Raw genomic sequence first — 21,518 nt, 5'->3', positions numbered from 1 at the left:
CTAAATTTATTATGGGTCAGTCCGGTAGTTACGATTGCAATCCAAGACGCAAGGAACATGTTCCTTCTGAGAAATATGAAAAGGAAAAGCACGGGATATTTGGTAAATATAGGAAAAAGAAGAACGAAAAGACACGAGCCCAGATCCCTGCCAGAATATTCACGCAGCTTGTGCTATTGTTCACTTGCTGTTGTCGGAAGGGTGTTAAGAGAAGGAACACTACCTCAGTGGATGACTTCTTTAAGGGTAAGTTCTGACCACAGCCACCACTTGGATGAACTGTGTGTGTGTGTGTGTGTGTGTCTGAGAGAGAGAGATCTACGTAGAAGTGTTCTAAGTATCTATACAACGCTAATAAGACATTTTCTGTTACTTTTTAAACAGATACTAGACCAAAGTATTTATTGAAGAATGACTTGCCTACTGAGAGAACTGAATCAGCCATGGTAAGTAAAGTAGAACCAAGGCAAATGATTTAAAGCCATACTGAGGCAAGGGACAAAAGCCACAAAAAATGGAAAAACAGCTATGGTGAACAGTGATTCTAATTTAATGCTTTTACTTAAGTACACTGAAATGTCTTTGAATATAAATTACAAATGCATTTCAACAAATGTTGGAGAAATTAATTAAAAACACTAATGTCAATTTATTTAGAATATATTTAGGACACATACATTTAGCATATGCAATCTTTGTCAATTACAGGAAAAAAAAAATATTGTTGGTGGGTTTTTTGTTTGTTTGTTTTACATTCTCCTTAATATAGAATTAACAGTCGACTGTTCGGTGACTTTGCATGCTGAGTTGTAACACTGATTATTAGTATAATTGTGGCTAGAATCAAAATCAACACTAGCTAAAATGACTGAATGCATTGGAATTTATTATTCCAATAGCACAATTTGAATGGGTCTACGGTACCTTAGTGTGTCAGGTCCTGTTATTTCTGTTGAACATTTGATATTTGGGGGCACATTTTTACATCATTAGGCCTGCAGGCTATGTGATAACGGCTATGCGATAAAAATTGTATTTGTTTCCTTTCCAGTGCAATACAAACTATAAATTCCAAATGCATCAAAATGTAATTAAAGTCATATTTCAATTCAATGTATTTAAATACTGTTCAACAATATTTCTACTTATATCTACAGGTGGAACTGAAGTCTTTCAAAAAGATAGAACCTCCAGATATGAATTTCAAGATGATGCTTCCTGAAAAGACTCCTTTGAATCAGATTTACGATCACAATGACTGGGATGAATGTATTGAGGACCCGGAAGCCATGTTTGCTAGAGTGAGAAAGTCTGCAGTGGAGCAGAGCAATCCTAACACTTGTTTTCCATAAATTCTCACAATGCTATGAATTATACATTTCAAGTAGATGTAATTAAATATTGCTTAACACTGTTTCTCTTCATAGCTGGAACTGAAACTGAATTCTTTCATAAAGATGCAATATGATTTCTGTGAACATGATATGGACCAACTGATTGAGGAGATGGAATCCACAGTTGTTAGAGTGAGAAAGTTTGCAATGCAGCAGAGCAATCCTAACACTTGTTTTCCATAAATACTAACAATGCAATCAAATATGCATTTCAAGTAGATGTAATTAAATATTGCTCAACACGGTTTTTGTGTCTGCAGGTATTAGACGCCGTACTTGCTAGGGAGGATATGGTTGCATAACCTCTGACGACAGCAATAAACAGCATTAAAAATACTCTGACATTTTTCAGTCTAATCTCTGCCTATGTTGTCTGCAACACAGTCAATTAAACCATGGATAGTAATTATATCTTTTTTTTTTTGTCTCACAAACATTCTGAATGTAACATTTCCTAGAGCTTTTAAGATACAATCACCATACTTGGCACGCACACTATTTTTTCCCTTGATGTCCACTTACATCTATGTGGCTTAATAATCACAATTCATTTTTACACAACCAATTTCCAACCTCTATATATATCGCTCGGAATTCAACAGACACCTGTTGCTACTGCACCTTTAAGACGGATGTAAGATAAATGAGTTCCTTTATGATTGGCTGCCCTGTATTGTGCTTCATTCAAAAGGTACTCAGAGCTGAAATGCCTGAGAAAGGCAATTTAAGTGGGTGTGCTAAACCTCTATAGGCTGACTAGTCAGAGATAGGTCAATAAAGTGTTCTTGTGACATTAGAAATACAAATTTCAATATGGGGGCATTTTTGCAGCTAACTAAAACACTGACCTAGTTAAGAATTTTAACATTTAAAATAAATAAATAAATATAAATATATATATATATATATATATATATATATATATATATATATATATATATATATATATATATATATATATATATAAAAGGTGAATGTTACTTATTTCACTCTGAATGTAAAACAGTGCATATTGTGTTAAACGGGATTTCCATCCCATGTTTTTAAGGCTGCCTTATGTATAAATAAATAAGCAAGAATGCAGAGCATGAATAGGTCAGTCTTCCATTCTGTATCACATACCTACCTTTGATAACACCGTGGTAACTGGAAAAAAACCAACCCTTTTTACTCAGTTGTCACTACTTCCAATAGACTTCACGCTAATCTCATAGAAGTCCACCCCTTTCCGTGTCCTCCGGAAACAGCACTTCCGTTGTGTTGTGACAGGATTTGTTCCTGAAGTTGTATGCGTTTTCTAAATTTGCACCGCATTTCTAAAGTGTGTTACCACTTTGATGAATATGCTTTGTGTATTTGCAGCACGATGGGTTTTCCAGGACACCGTAATTTATGCATGTTTAATTCCATCTTTTATTCACGTACTAAGCCCAACTCTATAGGCTAATATTTATAAAACCGAGATAACCATAGAAACGTCTTCATCTGTGCTTGATACTTTCACGGAAAAACGGAACTGCTGCTTGTCAAGCTTGTTTCATCAGGTTTTATATCATCGTCATGACGTGTTTGAATTGATCCCAGACATATGCAGTCCTCATCAAAATCCATTCAAGTCCTAGGCTGTGAGTAAGGTAGCTAGCTATGTTCTCTCTCTGGTCACAGTTGGCAAATAAATTATGCATATAGATTGTGGGGAAAACACTTTAGCACGTGTTCTCCAAAGAAGTGTCTTAATATGAGCTATCTAGCTAGTTCCAATGTCAACTGTAATCATAACACTGGGTTTCTCTCTGTGCTCAGGTGTCTTATTCGCATGCCAGTAACATGTTAGCGATATTGCAGTAGTGTGAATTTTTATGTTGCCCGTGATGAAAGGTGACAGGAAACAAAAATCCAAACATTTTTTTTGTTCAGGTCTTTTTAACGGTCATAACCGACACATATTTATCTAACAAAAAAATCAGGTTCCTCTAAATGTGTGGAAGAACTACTGTGTATATTTTTGTTTCCAGTGGCCTGAGTACCTAAAATATGTCACCATTTTAGGAAGCAGGAAAGCAGGGCTGCTTACAAACATGACATTAGTAAATTATTTTTGGGATATTTTCATTTATGATTTTCCCCTTTTTGTTGTTTGTTTGCTTTTTTACTTTCATTTTTTGTAGGGACTGTGATTATATATTTTGTTATTTGAATGCATAATATAGCTTTGGGGCTCCCACAGACACTTGTGTATATAAACATATTAGGGGAGATTTTTTCATTGATTTGTATATGTTTGTGAAGGAATGCACATAGTTCTCATGTTTGACCCACTTTAAAGATATTTTTTGACTTGTATCAGAAAGGAATACAAGCATTTATTCATATCAACATTTTCCTTGCAGCGTCATTTCAAAGATGATGCAACAGAATAGTTTTGCTTATCTATTCTGTATTTTGTTTATTGACAGGTAATTCCACCCTCAACTTTTTAGGGTGCCTCCCCATAATTGCTCAGCTCTTCTGTGAAATAAAAGCAGGATTGGTTTGTATATCACATTGGTGTAGGTCATTTTCACCTGTTATATGAAGAACATTCTAATGGCTTTGGGGGAGACAAACCAAATTAGTCCTTTATAATTGTAATTATATATTACTTTGATTCATTAGAAGTTTGTGATTATTCCTGTTATTCATCAACTTAGGTACCGTGATTTACTGGGGTAGGTCAAATTAAAAGATAATTGCCTGCTTATATTAGGTAAAGAAAGTTTTTTATGTCATAGTTTTCACTTACTATGATTGGGACAATACATCTTTTACATGAGGATGGATTTTATCAAAGCTTATATGGATCTGTATGCCATGCATAGGACGCTTATGCTTTATTTAGTTCACTAAATACAAGCAGTTCATTTTTGTTTTAAATGTTGATGTTCCACCTGCTCCATCAGACCCTCTGCTTTGACACTATGTCCACCTGATGTACATCAGTAAGCACAGCCTATAACAAGGTATGTCTTAGCCACTTGTAATCTTCTAAGCATTAACTTTCACAACATTTTTATGACAATGTTAGTCTTTATAGTTTCCATAACTAGGTGCTTAACTGAAATCAGCTCCAGTGTTTCATGTTGATGTCTTTCATTTTTCATACATAGTCATGTATATATTTGTGACATGCTACATTTGTTACTGTTTTCACTTGAACAAGGAAAATCATACTCAAAACAGATATATAAGTGGACAGTCAGGGTGAAATAAGTAACATTCTCCTTTTAATGTTATATTTAAAAAAAATATTAAAGGTCTTAAGTATGTCAGTGTTTTAGTTAGTCTTTTGGCCAATGTTTTTTTTAAAAAGAGATAAGAAGATACCAGAACAAAATAGAAAAGCAAATAATAGAGGGAGATGGCATGGGATGGAGGGATGGAGGGATGATAAAAGACAGGGGTAGTAACGGATAATTTATTCTATTCTCTCAGCTATTCTCTTTAACTAATTCTGAAGTCTGCATCTTTATTTTCTATTTGAATGTTAACTTTACGACTAGCTGATTGGGGTTTAGGAACGACACTAGCGTTGATTTTGATTCTCGCCACAGTTCTAGTAATAAGCAGTGTTACAACTCTACATGCAAAGTCACTGAACAGTTGACTGTTAATTCTGTAGTAAGCATAATGCAAAAAATACAACAACATATTTTGTTGTGATTGAAAAAATTACGTCCTAAATACATGCGTTGTAAATACATTGACATTAGTATTTTTAATTAATTTCTAACATTCAGAGACATTCAGAGGTGTTTCTATTAGGCCCAGAGTCAGCTAGGTCTCCACTCTCTAATTACTCAATGAACCTCAATGGTTTCCCAATCACATCTTCTCTAACAGTTAAAGATCTTGGAGTTATGGATCCCAGTCTCTCGTTCGAAGCTCACGTAAATAAATAATGTTTCTAGGACCCCCTTTCTCCACCTTAGAAACATTTCAAAGATTAGGAACATGCTCTCCACACATAATGCAGAAAAGGTAGTCCATGCATTTATTACTTCAATATTGGACTACTGTAATCCCTTACTATCTAGCTGTGCTATTAAGTGCCTAAAGTGCCTAGCGAGTTCAAAATGCAGCAGCCATAGTTCTTAATAGAGCTAGAAAATTTGATCACATCAATCATATCTTAGCTACTTTACTTTGGCTCCCAGTAAAATTTCGTATTGATTATAAACTACTTTTAATAATTCCAAATGTGCATTAGACTTTACAGTAACCTAAGACAACCCTTTTGCATGAAGGGAACTGGTAACTATGCTCACACTCCATAATGTGCAAAAGATATTTAAAGTGTAGGACAGTCGAAGCATTATGTGTGCGTGATGTTATTAACGTGACAGTAAAAGCTTACCATTTTTAAATGGGGGCTGATCGACTTTCCACTTATGCAAGACTTATGTCAAGAGTACATGTCAAAAATTAGAGACGAAATGAGGTGCTAAATGCCGCAATTAGGCATACAGCAGTCAAAGGCAATTTGGAAACACACTTAGAAAACAAAGATCATGATCTTTGATCATGATCAAACTTTCAAAAAGCTTATCAACGTGACGAGAATGTGAGGTTTAGGTTCATCTATAGTGTTACAGTATCAATGTGAAATATGGATATCGAGGTCAGCATCACGTAAGAATGTATATGTCTGAAACATCTTCGTCGCCATAAATGTTGTGTTGTTACATAATTAAGCAGTCCATCCAGTTTCATTTACTTGATTTATTAGCAACCTGTGTCCACTGTCTAACTCAAGTATTTTTATTTTTATTTCCTCCATGTTGTTTATAATAGGCCTACAGTAAGAAATCATTTTAAAGGTGATCGCCATTTCTCCCACTGTACACTGTTGAAGCATACAAGTTTTTATTCAGTGAGAGATATGTCCTTTATGGGTGACATGCTACATTTGTTACTGTTTTCACTTGAACAAGGAAAATCATACTCAAAACAGATATATAAGTGGACAGTCAGGGTGAAATAAGTAACATTCTCCTTTTAATGTTATATTTTTAAAAAATATTAAAGGTCCTAAGTATGTCAGTGTTTTAGTTAGTCTTTTGGCCAATGTTTTTTTTAAAAAGAGATAAGATACCAGAAAAAAATAGAAAAGCAAATAATAGAGGGAGATGGCATGGGATGGAGGGATGGAGGGATGATAAAAGACAGGGGTAGTAACGGATAATTTATTCTATTCTCTCAGCTATTCTCTTTAACTAATTCTGAAGTCTGTATCTTTATTTTCTATTTGAATGTTAACTTTACGACTAGCTGATTGGGGATTTAGGAACGACACTAGCGTTGATTTTGATTCTAGCCACAGTTCTAGTAATAAGCAGTGTTACAACTCTGCATGCAAAGTCACTGAACAGTTGACTGTTAATTCTGTAGTAAGCATAATGCAAAAAATACCTAGCATAAATAAATACGCAAGAATGCAGAGCACGAATAGTCGTTGCTTACAATCACTAGACAATCACTAGCAACTACATTTGCTAATCATTTTCTCTTTAAGGTTGGTATAAATTGAAAACTATTGCAGAGGTGACGTGTGATGTCATAATGCAGCCGCATCAATTATGCAATTATGATGTAGTCAAAGAACAGATTTTTCAAATGAACAATTTCTGTGAACCATTTTTAGTCTACAGATCACAGATAACGGTTACACTTGGATTTTCAAAACTAAATTTATTATGGGTCAGTCCGGTAGTTACGACTGCAATCCAAGACGCAAGGAACCTGTTCTTTCTGACAAGTATGAAAAGGAAAAGCATGGGATATTTGGTAAATATAGGAAAAAGAAGAACGAAAAGACACGAGCCCAGATCCCTGCCAGAATATTCACGCAGCTTGTGCTATTGTTCACTTGCTGTTGTCGGAAGGGTGTTAAGAGAAGGAACACTACCTCAGTGGATGACTTCTTTAAGGGTAAGTTCTGACCACAGCCACCACTTGGATGAACTGTGTGTGTGTGTGTGTGTGTCTGAGAGAGAGAGATCTACGTAGAAGTGTTCTAAGTATCTATACAACGCTAATAAGACATTTTCTGTTACTTTTTAAACAGATACTAGACCAAAGTATTTACTGAAGAATGACTTGCCTACTGAGAGAACTGAATCAGCCATGGTAAGTAAAGTAGAACCAAGACAAATGATTTAAAGCCATACTGAGGCAAGGGACAAAAGCCACAAAAAATGGAAAAATAGCTATGGTGAAGAAGTGATGCTAATTTAATGCTTGTACTTAAGTACACTGAAATGTCTTTGAATATAAATTACAAATGCATTTCAACAAATGTTGGAGAAATTAATTAAAAACACTAATGTCAATTTATTTAGAATATATTTAGGACACATACATTTAGCATATGCAATCTTTGTCAATTACAGGAAAAAAAAAATTGTTGGTGGGTTTTTTGTTTGTTTGTTTTACATTCTCCTTAATATAGAATTAACAGTCGACTGTTCGGTGACTTTGCATGCTGAGTTGTAACACTGATTATTAGTATAATTGTGGCTAGAATCAAAATCAACACTAGCTAAAATGACTGAATGCATTGGAATTTATTATTCCAATAGCACAATTTGAATGGGTCTACGGTACCTTAGTGTGTCAGGTCCTGTTATTTCTGTTGAACATTTGATATTTGGGGGCACATTTTTACATCATTAGGCCTGCAGGCTATGTGATAACGGCTATGCGATAAAAATTGTATTTGTTTCCTTTCCAGTCCAATACAAACTATAAATTCCAAATGCATTAAAATGTAATTAAAGTCATATTTCAATTTAATGTATTTAAATACTGTTCAACAATATTTCTACTTATATCTACAGGTGGAACTGAAGTCTTTCAAAAAGATAGAACCTCCAGATATGAATTTCAAGATGATGCTTCCTGAAAAGACTCCTTTGAATCAGATTTATGATCACAATGACTGGGATGAATGTATTGAGGACCCGGAAGCCATGTTTGCTAGAGTGAGAAAGTCTGCAGTGGAGCAGAGCAATCCTAACACTTGTTTTCCATAAATTCTCACAATGCTATGAACTATACATTTCAAGTAGATGTAATTAAATATTGCTTAACACTGTTTCTCTTCATAGCTGGAACTGAAACTGAATTCTTTCATAAAGATGCAATATGATTTCTGTGAACATGATATGGACCAACTGATTGAGGAGATGGAATCCACAGTTGTTAGAGTGAGAAAGTTTGCAATGCAGCAGAGCAATCCTAACACTTGTTTTCCATGAATACTAACAATGCAATTAAATATGCATTTCAAGTAGATGTAATTAAATATTGCTCAACACGGTTTTTGTGTCTGCAGGTATTAGACGCCGTACTTGCTAGGGAGGATATGGCTGCATAACCTCTGACGACAGCAATAAACAGCATTAAAAATACTCTGACATTTTTCAGTCTAATCTCTGCCTATGTTGTCTGCAACACAGTCAATTAAACCATGGATAGTAATTATATCTTTTTTTTTTTGTCTCACAAACATTCTGAATGTCACATTTCCTAGAGCTTTTAAGATACAATCACCATACTTGGCACCCACACTATTTTTTCCCTTGATGTCCACTTACATCTATGTGGCTTAATAATCACAATTCATTTTTACACAACCAATTTCCAACCTCTATAGATATCGCTCGGAATTCAACAGACACCTGTTGCTACTGCACCTTTAAGACGGATGTAAGATAAATGAGCTCCTTTATGATTGGCTGCCCTGTATTGTGCTTCATTCAAAAGGTACTCAGAGCTGAAATGCCTGAGAAAGGCAATTTAAGTGGGTGTGCTAAACCTCTATAGGCTGACTAGGCAGAGATAGGTCAATAAAGTGTTCTTGTGACATTAGAAATACAAATTTCAATATGGGGGCATTTTTGCAGCTAACTAAAACACTGACCTAGTTAAGAATTTTAACATTTAAAATAAATAAATATATAATATATATTAAAAGGTGAATGTTACTTATTTCACTCTGAATGTAAAACAGTCCATATTGTGTTAAATGGGATTTCCATCCCATGTTTTTAAGGCTGCCTTATGTATAAATAAATAAGCAAGAATGCAGAGCATGAATAGGTCAGTCTTCCATTCTGTATCACATACCTACCTTTGATAACACCGTGGTAACTGGAAAAAAAACAACCCTTTTTATTCAGTTGTCACTACTTCCAATAGACTTCACGCTAATCTCATAGAAGTCCACCCCTTTCCGTGTCCTCCGGAAACAGCAATTCCGTTGTGTTGTGACAGGATTTGTTCCTGAAGTTGTATGCGTTTTCTAAATTTGCACCGCATTTCTAAAGTGTGTTACCACTTTGATGAATATGCTTTGTGTATTTGCAGCACGATGGGTTTTCCAGGACACCGTAATTTATGCATGTTTAATTCCATCTTTTATTCACGTACTAAGCCCAACTATATAGGCTAATATTTATAAAACCGAGATAACCATAGAAACGTCTTCATCTGTGCTTGATACTTTCACGGAAAAACGGAACTGCTGCTTGTCAAGCTTGTTTCATCAGGTTTTATATCATCGTCATGACGTGTTTGAATTGATCCCAGGCATATGCAGTCCTCATCAAAATCCATTCAAGTCCTAGGCTGTGAGTAAGCTATGTTCTCTCTCTGGTCACAGTTGGCAAATAAATTGTGCATATAGATTGTGGGGAAAACACTTTAGCACGTGTTCTCCAAAGAAGTGTCTTAATATGAGCTATCTAGCTAGTTCCAATGTCAACTGTAATCATAACACTGGGTTTCTCTCTGTGCTCAGGTGTCTTATTCGCATGCCAGTAACATGTTAGCGATATTGCAGTAGTGTGAATTTTTATGTTGCCCGTGATGAAAGGTGACAGCGAATAAAAATCCAAACATTTTTTTTGTTCAGGTCTTTTTAACGGTCATAACCCACACATATTTATCTAACAAAAAAATCAGGTTCCCTAAACTATCCCACATGTCATACTGAAGGAAAAAAAATCACTTGTTGCTAAGAGATAGTAGAAGCACAGTAATCCTCTACCTGTAAAAATAACTGAACGTTACAACTCTGGCTTTGAATACATTCTTATGGATTCTATTTACAGTGTGGTTATACAATAAAATAAGTTGTACATTAAAATAATTGTAATTATTTACAGGTGCACACGTTTGCCAGAGCGCAAGACTAATTGCGTCTTAAAGTAACAATGCTTATAGATGTATGTCTAGAGAAATTAGGGCGCAAATGTAAATTTGTAGCCAGTTATCTATGATAAAACGTAACCTGTCATATTTGGAACATTTCTCCTTACCACAGGGCGAGACAGTGAGGATTTTAGGAAAAAACATTACGCTACCTGAATTTACCAAACTATACTGCGGAAGTTAAAGAATCTTACGTTTGAAACGCTTACACACACACACACGTAAATAATATTTATTTTCAAGAGGGTGACAACGTATGAGAACTGAGAACTTGCATCAGTAATGACGAAATAATACATATTCATAACATCTAAGAGTCAAAACTCCGTTTTAAAACAAAACAATGAGGTGCGCTGTATCGCGAATATCAGTTAAAGGACCTGTAAAAACCATATTTGATATTTTACTTAATTCTCTAATCGAGTAGATCACAGATTCGAACAGGATGGGCTGTGTTTGCTCGTGTATGAAGGTATGTATGTTTTTTCCTACACTTTGGGAACGATTTTAAATACGATAATCTGAAAAGGATTAAGATTTATTGTGCATGTCACGGAACGCTTCCACTGGTCACGTGGTATGGCCCGCCGCGTTGACTGTCTCGTGTGTAACCTTGCCTATGTTGTTCAGCACACACCTGCATCGGTTTACTCTTGTCATGTTTGTATGTATTTAAACCCTTGTTAGTGTGTGCCTTATTGTCAGTCGTTGATCATGTTCACGGTCACAGTTTGTGTTATACGTGAGTGCCGGTGTCTGTATCGTATGTTAATAATCGTTAATAAACGTCTCCGTGGAGCGAGTCTACGTCCTGTTCCTTGACCAGCGGCACTCTGGCCGTTACAGTGCGTAACTGATTAGCATTTTCCTGTAAAAAAAAATAGCGCAAATGCAGATGATTAAAAAGTTTTGTTTTGTTTTTTTTAAATCAAAATGAGATTCTTGTAAGAATACCGAGATATCGCTAAGTCGCGATAATACTGCATATACAAATCCATACGTTTCTACAATGCTTTTCTACAGAAAAAGAAGGAGAAAACGAATAGAAGTTGGTGGAGACACATAATCTCATCCTCCAAAGTGTCTGACTCCTGCGTGGCATTAGACGGTCACGCCGCGAATGTGACCACCTCCACTTCTTGCCCCTCTTCCTCTGAGGGGTCCCTGATCTTCAGTACTGCTTCTTCCTTTTCACCTGTGGACATATCCCACAATGCCTCTTCTACCCAGTCGTGCCTTCCTGGTCAAGCCTCCTCCTCCTCCTCATATGAGTCGCTCAGGACTACAGCAGTGATTGTTCCTGGTTAGAGCTCAGCAGATTTGATCATGTTGTTCAAATGCATAGTCTGTTTTTGGTTAAGGACATTTACTCCAAGTTTCTGTTCTCTATACAGAGGCTGCAGATAAAGATGTGGACTCCGTGCGCATTGAGAGGTGGGTACATTATCAAAATTCATCTTCGTGGCAGAGAAAAGTGTGGCATGGTGGTTACCCAATGGCACTGCCATTGTAACTTCCTTAGGGCATAAAACGAGAAAAAACATCATTGTATTTTTCATTCTTCACACCTTTATCTGTCTAAGGGTTGTTATGTGAACATTTTGTGCATAACTGGCCACTCTGTATTCATCTCTCCCTTCTTTTCTGTCTCTCAGGTTTCCGGCTGTTCTGATGCAGGCAGACACTCGTGTTCAGCCGCGGAATTTATTGCGACAGCTGCTGCACGTCCTCAGGAGTAAAAGGATGCGTCAGATTGGTCAGGGTGAGGGCCAAGGCCACACCCCCATCCATTCCGCTGTCGAACACCTCAACATTCGGCAGCTCGGGTAAAGACGAGAATACACACCGCGTTTTACTACACAGCCTATTAAGAGTAGATGATTTTACAGTTTACACAGGTGAAGCTCAGTCTTTTTCTCCTATACAAATACAAACATATTGTAATTAAATGAACAGTAAGTCATTTAGCAGTTCTTCTTCACATTATGAAACAGCCATTATACTGACATGTAGTGGCCTGGATGTTTCAGAGCTTGTGCACTAAATCTATTTTTAACATGGATGACCTGTTAGGTTTCCCAACATTGGGAACAGCTGCTATATGAACGCCACTCTGCAGTGCCTACTGAGTATCTCCTGCTTCTGGAGACCCATCAGAGCTCAGTCATCCTGCTTGACGGATCCTTCTAGTTGCCAGATGCTCAGGTACCCGTTCAGAACCAGAGGCTTCACATGGGTCTAAATGAACTGTTTAATCATGAGTGCTTAAGGAGGTGCTGTGATGCTCAGAGATATAAACCACTTGGTCTCCCTGTTGCTGTGTGTAGATGTTTTTCAGATCTGCAGCAGGCCCAACTCACCACTCGCAGCACAAAGCAGAAGGTGCAGCTCCTGGGAGCCCTGCTTGAGTGTGTTTCAGCCCGCTGCCCTGCATTCGAAGAGGACTATGAACAGGTCCAGCTAAATGGCCCCCTCAGCCATTCAGAACACATCAGAACCTCACGCAGTACCCTGCAGGAACTGCACATGGCCACCTTTGTTTTCTCACCGTGCTGCTGTTGAAGTCCAGGAGCAAATCCTCCTCTGATGTTCTCCTGTGCTGTCCTCCACAGGATGCTCATGAGTTCCTGATGCTCTGCTTACTGCAGCTGAAAGAGGAGGGAGAGAGACTCAGGGCCTCTTTCTTCTCTTACATCTGCCCTGTGGCAAACTTTGAGTTTCATATCAAGTCTGTGCTCACATGTACCAGGTAATTAGGTATCACTGTTGCATATCTCCTTTGTGTTAATGGACTGGTCTTAACCAGTCTTAACATGTTTGTTTAAAGTACATTTTCTCACGGAGAGTAGGCGCTTTCTCCGGACATCTCTTTAAAGTATTCATGAAAGTTTCATAACATACATAACTTAAATATGAACATTTAAAATGCTCACAAGTTCAGCTTGTATTCATCACATAGCTTTCAAATCTCAGAGTGTGTGTGAGTTTGGGAAAACATAACAGACATGGACTGAGCATTCTAAATGTTTTCTGCTCTGATGCTTCACATTAGATAAGATGTTATCTACTTGTAAAACTGAGCAAATTAGCATGTGATAACTCACACACTGTATAAGGGATGCAGGAGATTATTTCTGTGCAAATGTTGTAACATTTCTGTTCTCCATTTTGTGAAAGCTGTGGAAAGCAGAGCTGCAGAGTGGATGTCTACAACCACCTCTCTGTAAATCTGAGCCCTGCTACGACCGACAGCCTACACACTTACTTTAAGGTTGGTCACCTCACACACCCTCTTTGGATAAGGCTTCATTACTGTGTTGTAAAGGAGAGAATACAGTTATGACATGCTACCATTTTGATTTTATCACTCTCAATGAAAGGGTCTCTTTCTTTTTTCAGCCAACACTACTGGAGCGTTTTTGTGAGTGTGAAGCAGGCTGCGAGGCAACTGAAGAGGTGGAGTTTTTCACACTGCCACGGTGAGTCTCGTCTGACGTAGATGACCTTAAAGAATGAGTTTTAAACCAGTCCAACACACACACCCTCCTCCACTCACACACACTTCCAGTCCTTAAGTCACTTTTCCTCTTGGAACAGTATTTTCGTCCTCCACCTTAAGCGGTTTGACATGCTGGGCCAAAAGCTCTCAGACGTGATGGACGTCCCGTCCGAGCTGGATCTCTCTGCCCTTCCTGGGGTGGCTTCTCTCAGGCAGCAGTCGAGGTGAGCTCGTACCATCAACCCGTGCCCACATACTTCTCTGTCCACCCATTCCCATTTAGCTACAAAATGCCGACTGAATGGCTTTGTGGTTTGTCCTCAGTGGAGCAGCGGGAACCCAGGACAAACCGCAAGAAATGCAAAATGATAAACTGGGGGAAAACTCCAGTCCCCAGCCAGGTAGAGTTGTGCCATTTTCTTACAGTGGAGTGATAATACGGCTGTGTATAAGTATCTGCCATAATGACTAAGTTCTTTTAACCCATCAGTAGTAAATGAGAGAGGAGAAGGACAGGGAGCTAGAGGACAGCAAGTAAGCCTACCGGTGAGGAGAGAGAGAGACCAAAAAGAAGAGAGATACAGGCTGAGAGAGACACAGAGACAGAATGAGAGAGAATGAAAGAGGCCTGTTAATACAGAGATGGCGTTCGATCCGTGATGCGTTTTCAGTTAATCGTATGAAAAAAAAGATGTATTTGTTTGTTGCAGGAATGTGCACCCACTGGCACCTACAGACTCCAGGCAGTGGTTTCTCATTTAGGTGACAGCATGGACCATGGTGAGTAATCTGACATTATTTATACACGTGCAGTAGAAACTATTAAATGACTAAGGACCACCGACTACTCCGACAGGCCACTATATCAGTGACACAGCTGAGGGAGAAGGACAGAGCTGGTTGTCATTCAGTGACTTAAAAGTATCAAGAAGCACTGAGCCAGCCATCCTGAAGAGCAGGACAAAAACAGCCTACCTGATTTTCTACGTGCACAGGTAGAATCTCACCTTTCAGACTTGGGAATGTAGGTACCTCAGTCTAGGAGCACTCTAACAGAAACAAGTTTTACAAGCTTATATATGTAGGGAGTAAATTAGCCTTTACTGTGCCCTGGGACTGCAGGTCTCTTGTGCATGACAGGTGAGTGAGGCCTACTCCCAGCACCGGTTGACAGGTGCTAACCTTCTTTCTCAGTCCTTTCACCCTTCCCTCTCTGCAAAAGAATTTAAAAAATTTTAACACATTAAAATGAGCCATTTTTTATTCTCCACAAAATAGTAAATGCCCCCTCTGGCGTTCTTGTTAAAACACTTTTTCCATATTTTTAACCCATAGATGTATAACATGAATAATACTATACTTGTCAAGTCGACATATTTAGATGAGGTGTCCTAGTGTCAGTTATTGTCTTCTAATCGCTATTGGAGATGTACAAGTCCCCATTCTTTATCCCCAACATTGTTCATACTAAAAGATTAATTTCTTTTCCAAGTAGCACATGGCAGTGATTAAACACCTATTTACATGGACGTCACTTCCATCGCCACATATGAGAACACTACCAGGGTGCTTCACTGACGGAGGAAGAGCTTCAGTCCTTTTTGAGAAATAACCAACTTGTATTTTAATTTGCAGATGTTAGGAGTGAACCAGCATCTGTCTATAGTTCTTTTAATTGTGAGCACACATATTTAAACCCTTGTTTTGTTGTTGTTTGTCAGTGTTTGACCCCATGTATGCTGCTTTGTTGTGTTTTAAGACTGCCTGTTATGTTCTAAGTAGTGTTAATGCTTAATGTTCTTCGTGTTTGGTTTTGTCTTGTTCTGTATGATAATAAACGTCTGTGGCATCTGAACCGCAGCTCATCTTTGCATCCGGCTTCACGTCACAGGAACACCGACCGTTGAAGGTTGCCTCGAGCCAAGGGAAAGAAGAAAAAGGGGAAGAAGCAGTGTAGCTGCTTCTACCCAACCCATGCAGGAGAATCCTCCATACTTGTGGGAACACTCCCTGTCTTCACATCGGGGGAGAGTATCTCTGGAGGATTTTGGGGGGGCCCTGGTGGTGGTCCAGGATCAGATGCTGCAGAGTCCTGCCTACCTTCACTGGATTACCGGGACCCGTACGATTACGACTACCAATATCCAGGGTCAGACTCTGCAGGGTCCTACTATCCCCCCACGGACTACCAGGAGGACTATGAGGATTACAGCAGGAGTGAGGAGTATGTTGACGTCGGCCTCAGGTCAGACACCGAATCCGACTGCTCTGAGGATCCATCAGTGGAGGTGGAGGAGGCCCGCCATGAGGATCCTTCCTGTGGTTTATAGACCGGGTCAGAGGACTCTGAAAGCGACGAGCCTCCGATGTTAGTGCTTAATGTTCTTCGTGTTTGGTTTCATTTTGTTTTGTGTGTTAATAAACATGTGTCTCATGTGAACCACGGCTCGTCTTTGCATCCTGCCTTGTCTCCCACGTCACAGAACAGCAATTCATCTACACTTCTCACAGATAAAACTATCGCTAACGGCGAAGAATAAACATGTTGCAAAAAAGCAGTAAGAGCTAGTATGCAGAAACAGTGGTGTTGGCGCGAAACAGTTTCAAAAACAGGAGTCTCCTTATGAAGGAAGGAGGTTCTTATGAACCTCTGTATTTTGACAGCAAGTATTGACCATGTGCCATTAAAACCATGCCAGGTATGGTATTAATCCACAAAATAGCACATCAAATCTAATTATTTGGCTATTACAGGGTTATGCAATATTCCCTCAACTCAGCAAAATGCAACAGCTTGAATTACTTAATTGATTAATAATAATAAAAAATCTTTCCTGACTATAAAAATATAGCTTACCCATTCGAAAGATTAAACATCCAGTGAGTGTGTATCCTGGCATGTTAAGGTAAAAGGCATCTCCGACTGGAATACATTTAAGCGGTTTCGGGCGCCATCTGGTGGCGACTTGGAGTCCTTATCACGCTCTCATTTCTTTTGTATGGCGGGACAAGTGTTTTGTTATCCTACCTATCGAACAGTTCTACCTAGATTTAGTGCACTTATGTACATTAGCATTAGTCCAGGCTTCTGGTGTTTATTTTGGATGCATATATTGTAATTAGGCTACTGTGGACATTGGTATTTTGTATAGCTACAGCACCTGTACTTCACACACGTGTAGTAATCGGATCTAGAAAGTTGCCAGCCCTATTAAAATATTAGGTTTATAGTATAACAGTTTAATTAAACAGACAAAGTGTTAATCACAATCATTTGCATGATGATTAATCTTGAACCAAAAATCTTACCGGGTGCTGTAGTTCTCTTTCCAGACACACACCCAATAAAACTGTGCTTGATCATTTCTTATTGATAGCCACTGACTATAGGATCAATAGAATAGTACAACCAAATAACCTTTAATGTTTTGCTTTACTGTAATACAATTTAGAATTGCGATGTTACCCTTTTAAGAAGAACTGAACACATTGTGACAAGAGCAACTGGATGAAGCTTTATTGACATGCTGGTCAAGGACTCACATCCAATATGTTTAAAATACATTAATTGAGGCCAAGTGCAGCATAAAAAAATATTTTAACTTCACACAGAACCAAAACAATCAACATTAAAATATATAAAATATATAATGTATAAAAATATGGGTATTGTTAAAAAAAAAACAAAAAAAAACTAACCCTAATCCTAACCCTAAACCAGTAGCACAGACGTGTGTCCCAATTTGTCTGGGACAGCAAGAGAGAGGGAGAATGATAGATAGATAGATAGATAGATAGAGAGAGAGAGAGAGAGAGAGAGAGAGAGAGAGAGAGAGAGAGAGCGAGCTACTTGAAAAGAAATGTGAGCTATGTCCTATTTTCCTTTCTTTACTGCAACACTGTCATGGGACCCAACGTTAAGTCCTTTCTTTGGTTCCACTTTCTCACTGTTCACTTTACTATGTTATGAGATGCTATGAAGCGAAAAATAAAACATGCCACGACTACTGTACGCATAATGAAGCACAAATAGAACATGAAAGTCCAAGCTAATGTGATCTTTGGTGTCATCTGCTGCTGCCTCTTGCCGTAGTTGTGACAAGTCACCACAAGAGGTCTCTGTTAAAGCGAACATAAAAACACAAGACAGGTCTTCTGTGCCCTACGCCCTTAATTCTACTTGCTCTAGACACAAAAGCAAATGTTAGAAACCGGTTCAAAGTGACCAGTCCTTCAGGTTCAATCTCCTCCAAGTAACCCACTGCCATCCATCCTCTGTAGTCGGATCCGGGGAAGTCAAGAGACACTGACACCAAGGTAGTGAATCAAGAGAGCTCCACTTTATCGAGGAAAGCACAGAGTATATATGTGTCCTAAATCTACTATCTAAATCTACAGGATGACGGGGAAAAGTGAGGCATGTTCTAAGGGTCTATGTAGAAAGGAAAGAAACAAGGTTAGTAAAGATTAGATGTTCTCTGCATGAACGAGCCACTAGCTGTTCCCGTGCCCGTCATGAGCCACTGCTGTCCTTAAAGAGAGACAGGGAGAGAGAGAAAGAGAAAGGGAGCGGTAAAGAAGACAAGAAGAGGGAGCGGATGACCTCGGGCGACCAGCTCGCGGTCAAACCGCCATGTCATGGCTGATAGGCAGAGACCTTGCGTTGAGTGCCTGAAGACAGAAAGGCTCCAGTATCTAACACGCCCCTCTTTGATTCCAAAGGAATCACATATCAGTATATAGACCTTTCTCATACACAGGCACCAAGGCAACATTAGCATGATTAATCACGGAGGTAGAAATGAGAGTTATGAAAGAAGACAGGAGTGACAATAAACAGGGTCCACAAACAAGAATCAACACAATAATCAGGAGTACGGGAAAACATATGTTTATGAGCCAAGATCCCCAAGGGCCGACAAGCTCAGTTAACCAACTGAACCAAGAATCATCGGCGGGTGGAGGCTCAGCAATAGCGGTCTTCATGTGCAAAATGATGTCAGTAATGCTGTTATAGTAACTAGGGATGTCAAAGCAACACGTTTCATTAATGACCTTGCAGATGCCTCCCTCCTTTGCCAAGAGGAGATCTAGGGCTAGGCGGTTCTGCATGACAGCGGTACGGATCTTATTTACCTTATCATTGAGTAATGCCATGGCGTTTTCACTCCTATTGGCTAAATTAAGTACCTGCCATGCCAAACCATTAATTTTATTAAGGGCTGCAGTAGTTCCTCCTCCCAGGAACAAACTCCCACCCGCGTTCATTCCAGGATTAGTCCATGGGTTGGCCAGTACATACCCACCATACCTATTAGGGGTGCCATTAATTACAGACCTTTTAGCTCTGTCAGATGTCAACTGCGAACATGTATATATGACCAGAGATGGGATAGTTAATGCTGGGGTACAACATCCTTTTCAGGGAAATTGATGACGGGTATGACTAACAATCAAAGTGGGTAGGCTGGAGTATTCCATCCTACCGCATACCCACATGATAGCTGCAGATATGCCAGTGCCCAGGATCGCAGGGCAAAGAGACGGTGTGCCTGTTATATTATTTATTGTGCATTTGCCCAGTCCCGTGCCTAATGTCCATACCTCATTTATACACAGCGTGTGACCAAAAAATGGACAATCAGGCAAGCCTGCAGAACATAGACAGGTGCTACCTTTCACAGGTAATACTGCTAGGGTCATATTTCTGAAATGGGGGTAATACCATTTACAAATGCCAATGTCACAGTCTGTCCTGTGGTTTGGCCATGAACGACCAAACAAGGCCCATGCGGGGAGATTACCACTGGCAGCTGCTGCCTTAGATACATTTCGTATAAACCGTACTCCCATATTGATCTGACAGTCGGATGAATTATGATTAAGTGCTGCTGCCATAACATCATCTACCAGGACTGGTACCCAGGGTGTATGGAATGCTTGACAAACCAGACAGTCCTTCCCTGGCTCCACCTCTCCTACCGCTACCAGGGAGACCACACAAGCTAATTTACCATTACACTGTTGTTGATGACTCTGAAAGCCCACTATCCCCCATTTTGTACTTTTTGAGACTGAAAATAATGGCAATATTATCAAATGAATGGGGCCCATTATTCCTATAGTAAGGTTTTGCAAGAACCTTTCAGGAAAGGACCAAAGAGTCAGCAAAAGGATGTTAATAGGCAGAAAGGATATCTATCAAGTTATAATACCAATGCTAAAGTGTATTGACATACAGGGCCAAGGAGTACTTCCTTGGTGTGTGGTGCAGCCAAGGGCCAGTCCCTCAGCATGAAATCATATAACAAATTTTGTACTATATGTGAATGTGTTTAGGTGCATTTTGCTTGTCGGACGCGTCAGCTACTGGTGATTTCTTCAGCCGGCTGGTGTGTATCCACTGTGCTGATCCCGATGTAAGCACAGCGGTTCGGGTCACTGCGATCACGGTTGTTGGGGGTCCATACGCAGCTTTACCAGCTTTCCAAGGGTTCAGTGATTTGACCAAAACAGTGTCACCTGGAATAAATGCATGAGTAGGCTTGTCTGCTGGAAGAGGGAGAGAGCAAGCGACATTACCATGCACACTGTTCAATTTCTCAGTCAACATTTGGGTGTAGTCCACCAAGATCACGTCCATGTCACCTGAATGAGAAACACCTGGGTTACATCTGACCCATGGGATGGTAAATGGTCTACCAAAAGTTACATCAAACGGTGACAATTTATTGGTGGCACTGGGCGTCATTCTGATCTCACATAACACCGCTGGCAGTAGATGTATCCACTTTTTTCCTGTTTCCATCATAGCCTTTGTTAACCTTTCTTTCAAGGTATGTTTCATTCTCTCAACAATGCCAGATGACTGAGGATGATAAGGGATGTGAAATTTCCAGTCAATAGTTAGGTAGGTGCATAGTTTCTGAGTTACCTTGGAAATGAAACAGGGTCCCTAACCTGAATCTATTACCCAAGGCACACAGTACCTCCGTATTATCTCCTTGGCTAGGATTTTAACCTAAGAACAAGGAAATGCCTCAGTCCACTTGGAAAACCTGTCTACAATCACCAGCAGGTACTTCAACTGACTACAAGGTGGCATGTGCGTAGTCTATCTGTAGATACTGAAAGGGATATTCAGGAGCCGGCAAGGCATCATGTTTGGTTTGTGTTTTACCCTGGAGGCTTCTAGCACAGGTTAAAACACAAGCCAAACATGATCTAATGGCAAATGTACAATTTTGCAAAAGGTGCGGTATCAGAATTCTGTCTTGTATGTGAGATTTGTTTATAGATCTGGGAAATGTCAAAGTATATATATCCATACCATGCCTGTTCAAACACAGAAAATATGTGTAAATATAATAGAT

General features: G+C 39.1%; 2 protein-coding genes across 2 annotated transcripts in view; both read left to right on the top strand.

Moving 5' to 3' along the window:
• LOC145655731 (uncharacterized) overlaps positions 1 to 13,917 on the top strand; it is a 172,049-nt gene extending 158,132 nt beyond the window's left edge. Inside the window, exons 2-7 of the mRNA XM_081709226.1 lie at positions 11,670 to 11,949; positions 12,041 to 12,080; positions 12,302 to 12,472; positions 12,720 to 12,851; positions 12,974 to 13,395; positions 13,824 to 13,917. Coding sequence (XP_081565352.1) covers positions 11,670 to 11,949; positions 12,041 to 12,080; positions 12,302 to 12,472; positions 12,720 to 12,851; positions 12,974 to 13,208 — 858 coding nt within the window. The 3' untranslated portion in view covers positions 13,209 to 13,395; positions 13,824 to 13,917. The remainder of the gene's footprint in view (positions 1 to 11,669; positions 11,950 to 12,040; positions 12,081 to 12,301; positions 12,473 to 12,719; positions 12,852 to 12,973; positions 13,396 to 13,823) is intronic.
• Positions 13,918 to 14,045: 128 nt separating this feature from the next.
• Positions 14,046 to 16,585, top strand: LOC145655736 (uncharacterized). Its single transcript, XM_081709231.1, has 4 exons — positions 14,046 to 14,125; positions 14,244 to 14,546; positions 14,856 to 14,925; positions 16,007 to 16,585. Exons 2-4 carry the CDS (start codon positions 14,436 to 14,438, stop codon positions 16,516 to 16,518), a joined length of 693 nt encoding a protein of 230 aa, XP_081565357.1. The 5' UTR covers positions 14,046 to 14,125; positions 14,244 to 14,435; the 3' UTR covers positions 16,519 to 16,585.
• The last annotated feature ends 4,933 nt before the right edge of the window (positions 16,586 to 21,518 follow it).

This window comes from Electrophorus electricus, unplaced genomic scaffold (assembly GCF_041902795.1).
Source record: "Electrophorus electricus isolate QZ-2024a unplaced genomic scaffold, ASM4190279v1 Scaffold33, whole genome shotgun sequence".
NCBI lineage: Eukaryota > Metazoa > Chordata > Actinopteri > Gymnotiformes > Gymnotidae > Electrophorus > Electrophorus electricus.
This window is presented reverse-complemented; position numbering and strand designations above follow the sequence as displayed.

Bases quoted from the DNA above. Each gene is read 5' to 3' on its own strand.
- LOC145655736 (XM_081709231.1), top strand. From the start codon at position 14,436: ATGCCGACTGAATGGCTTTGTGGTTTGTCCTCAGTGGAGCAGCGGGAA. The intron at 14,547-14,855 runs GTAGAGTTGTGC...TGTTTGTTGCAG, and splicing joins AAACTCCAGTCCCCAGCCAG to GAATGTGCACCCACTGGCAC. The intron at 14,926-16,006 runs GTGAGTAATCTG...TCTGAACCGCAG, and splicing joins AGGTGACAGCATGGACCATG to CTCATCTTTGCATCCGGCTT.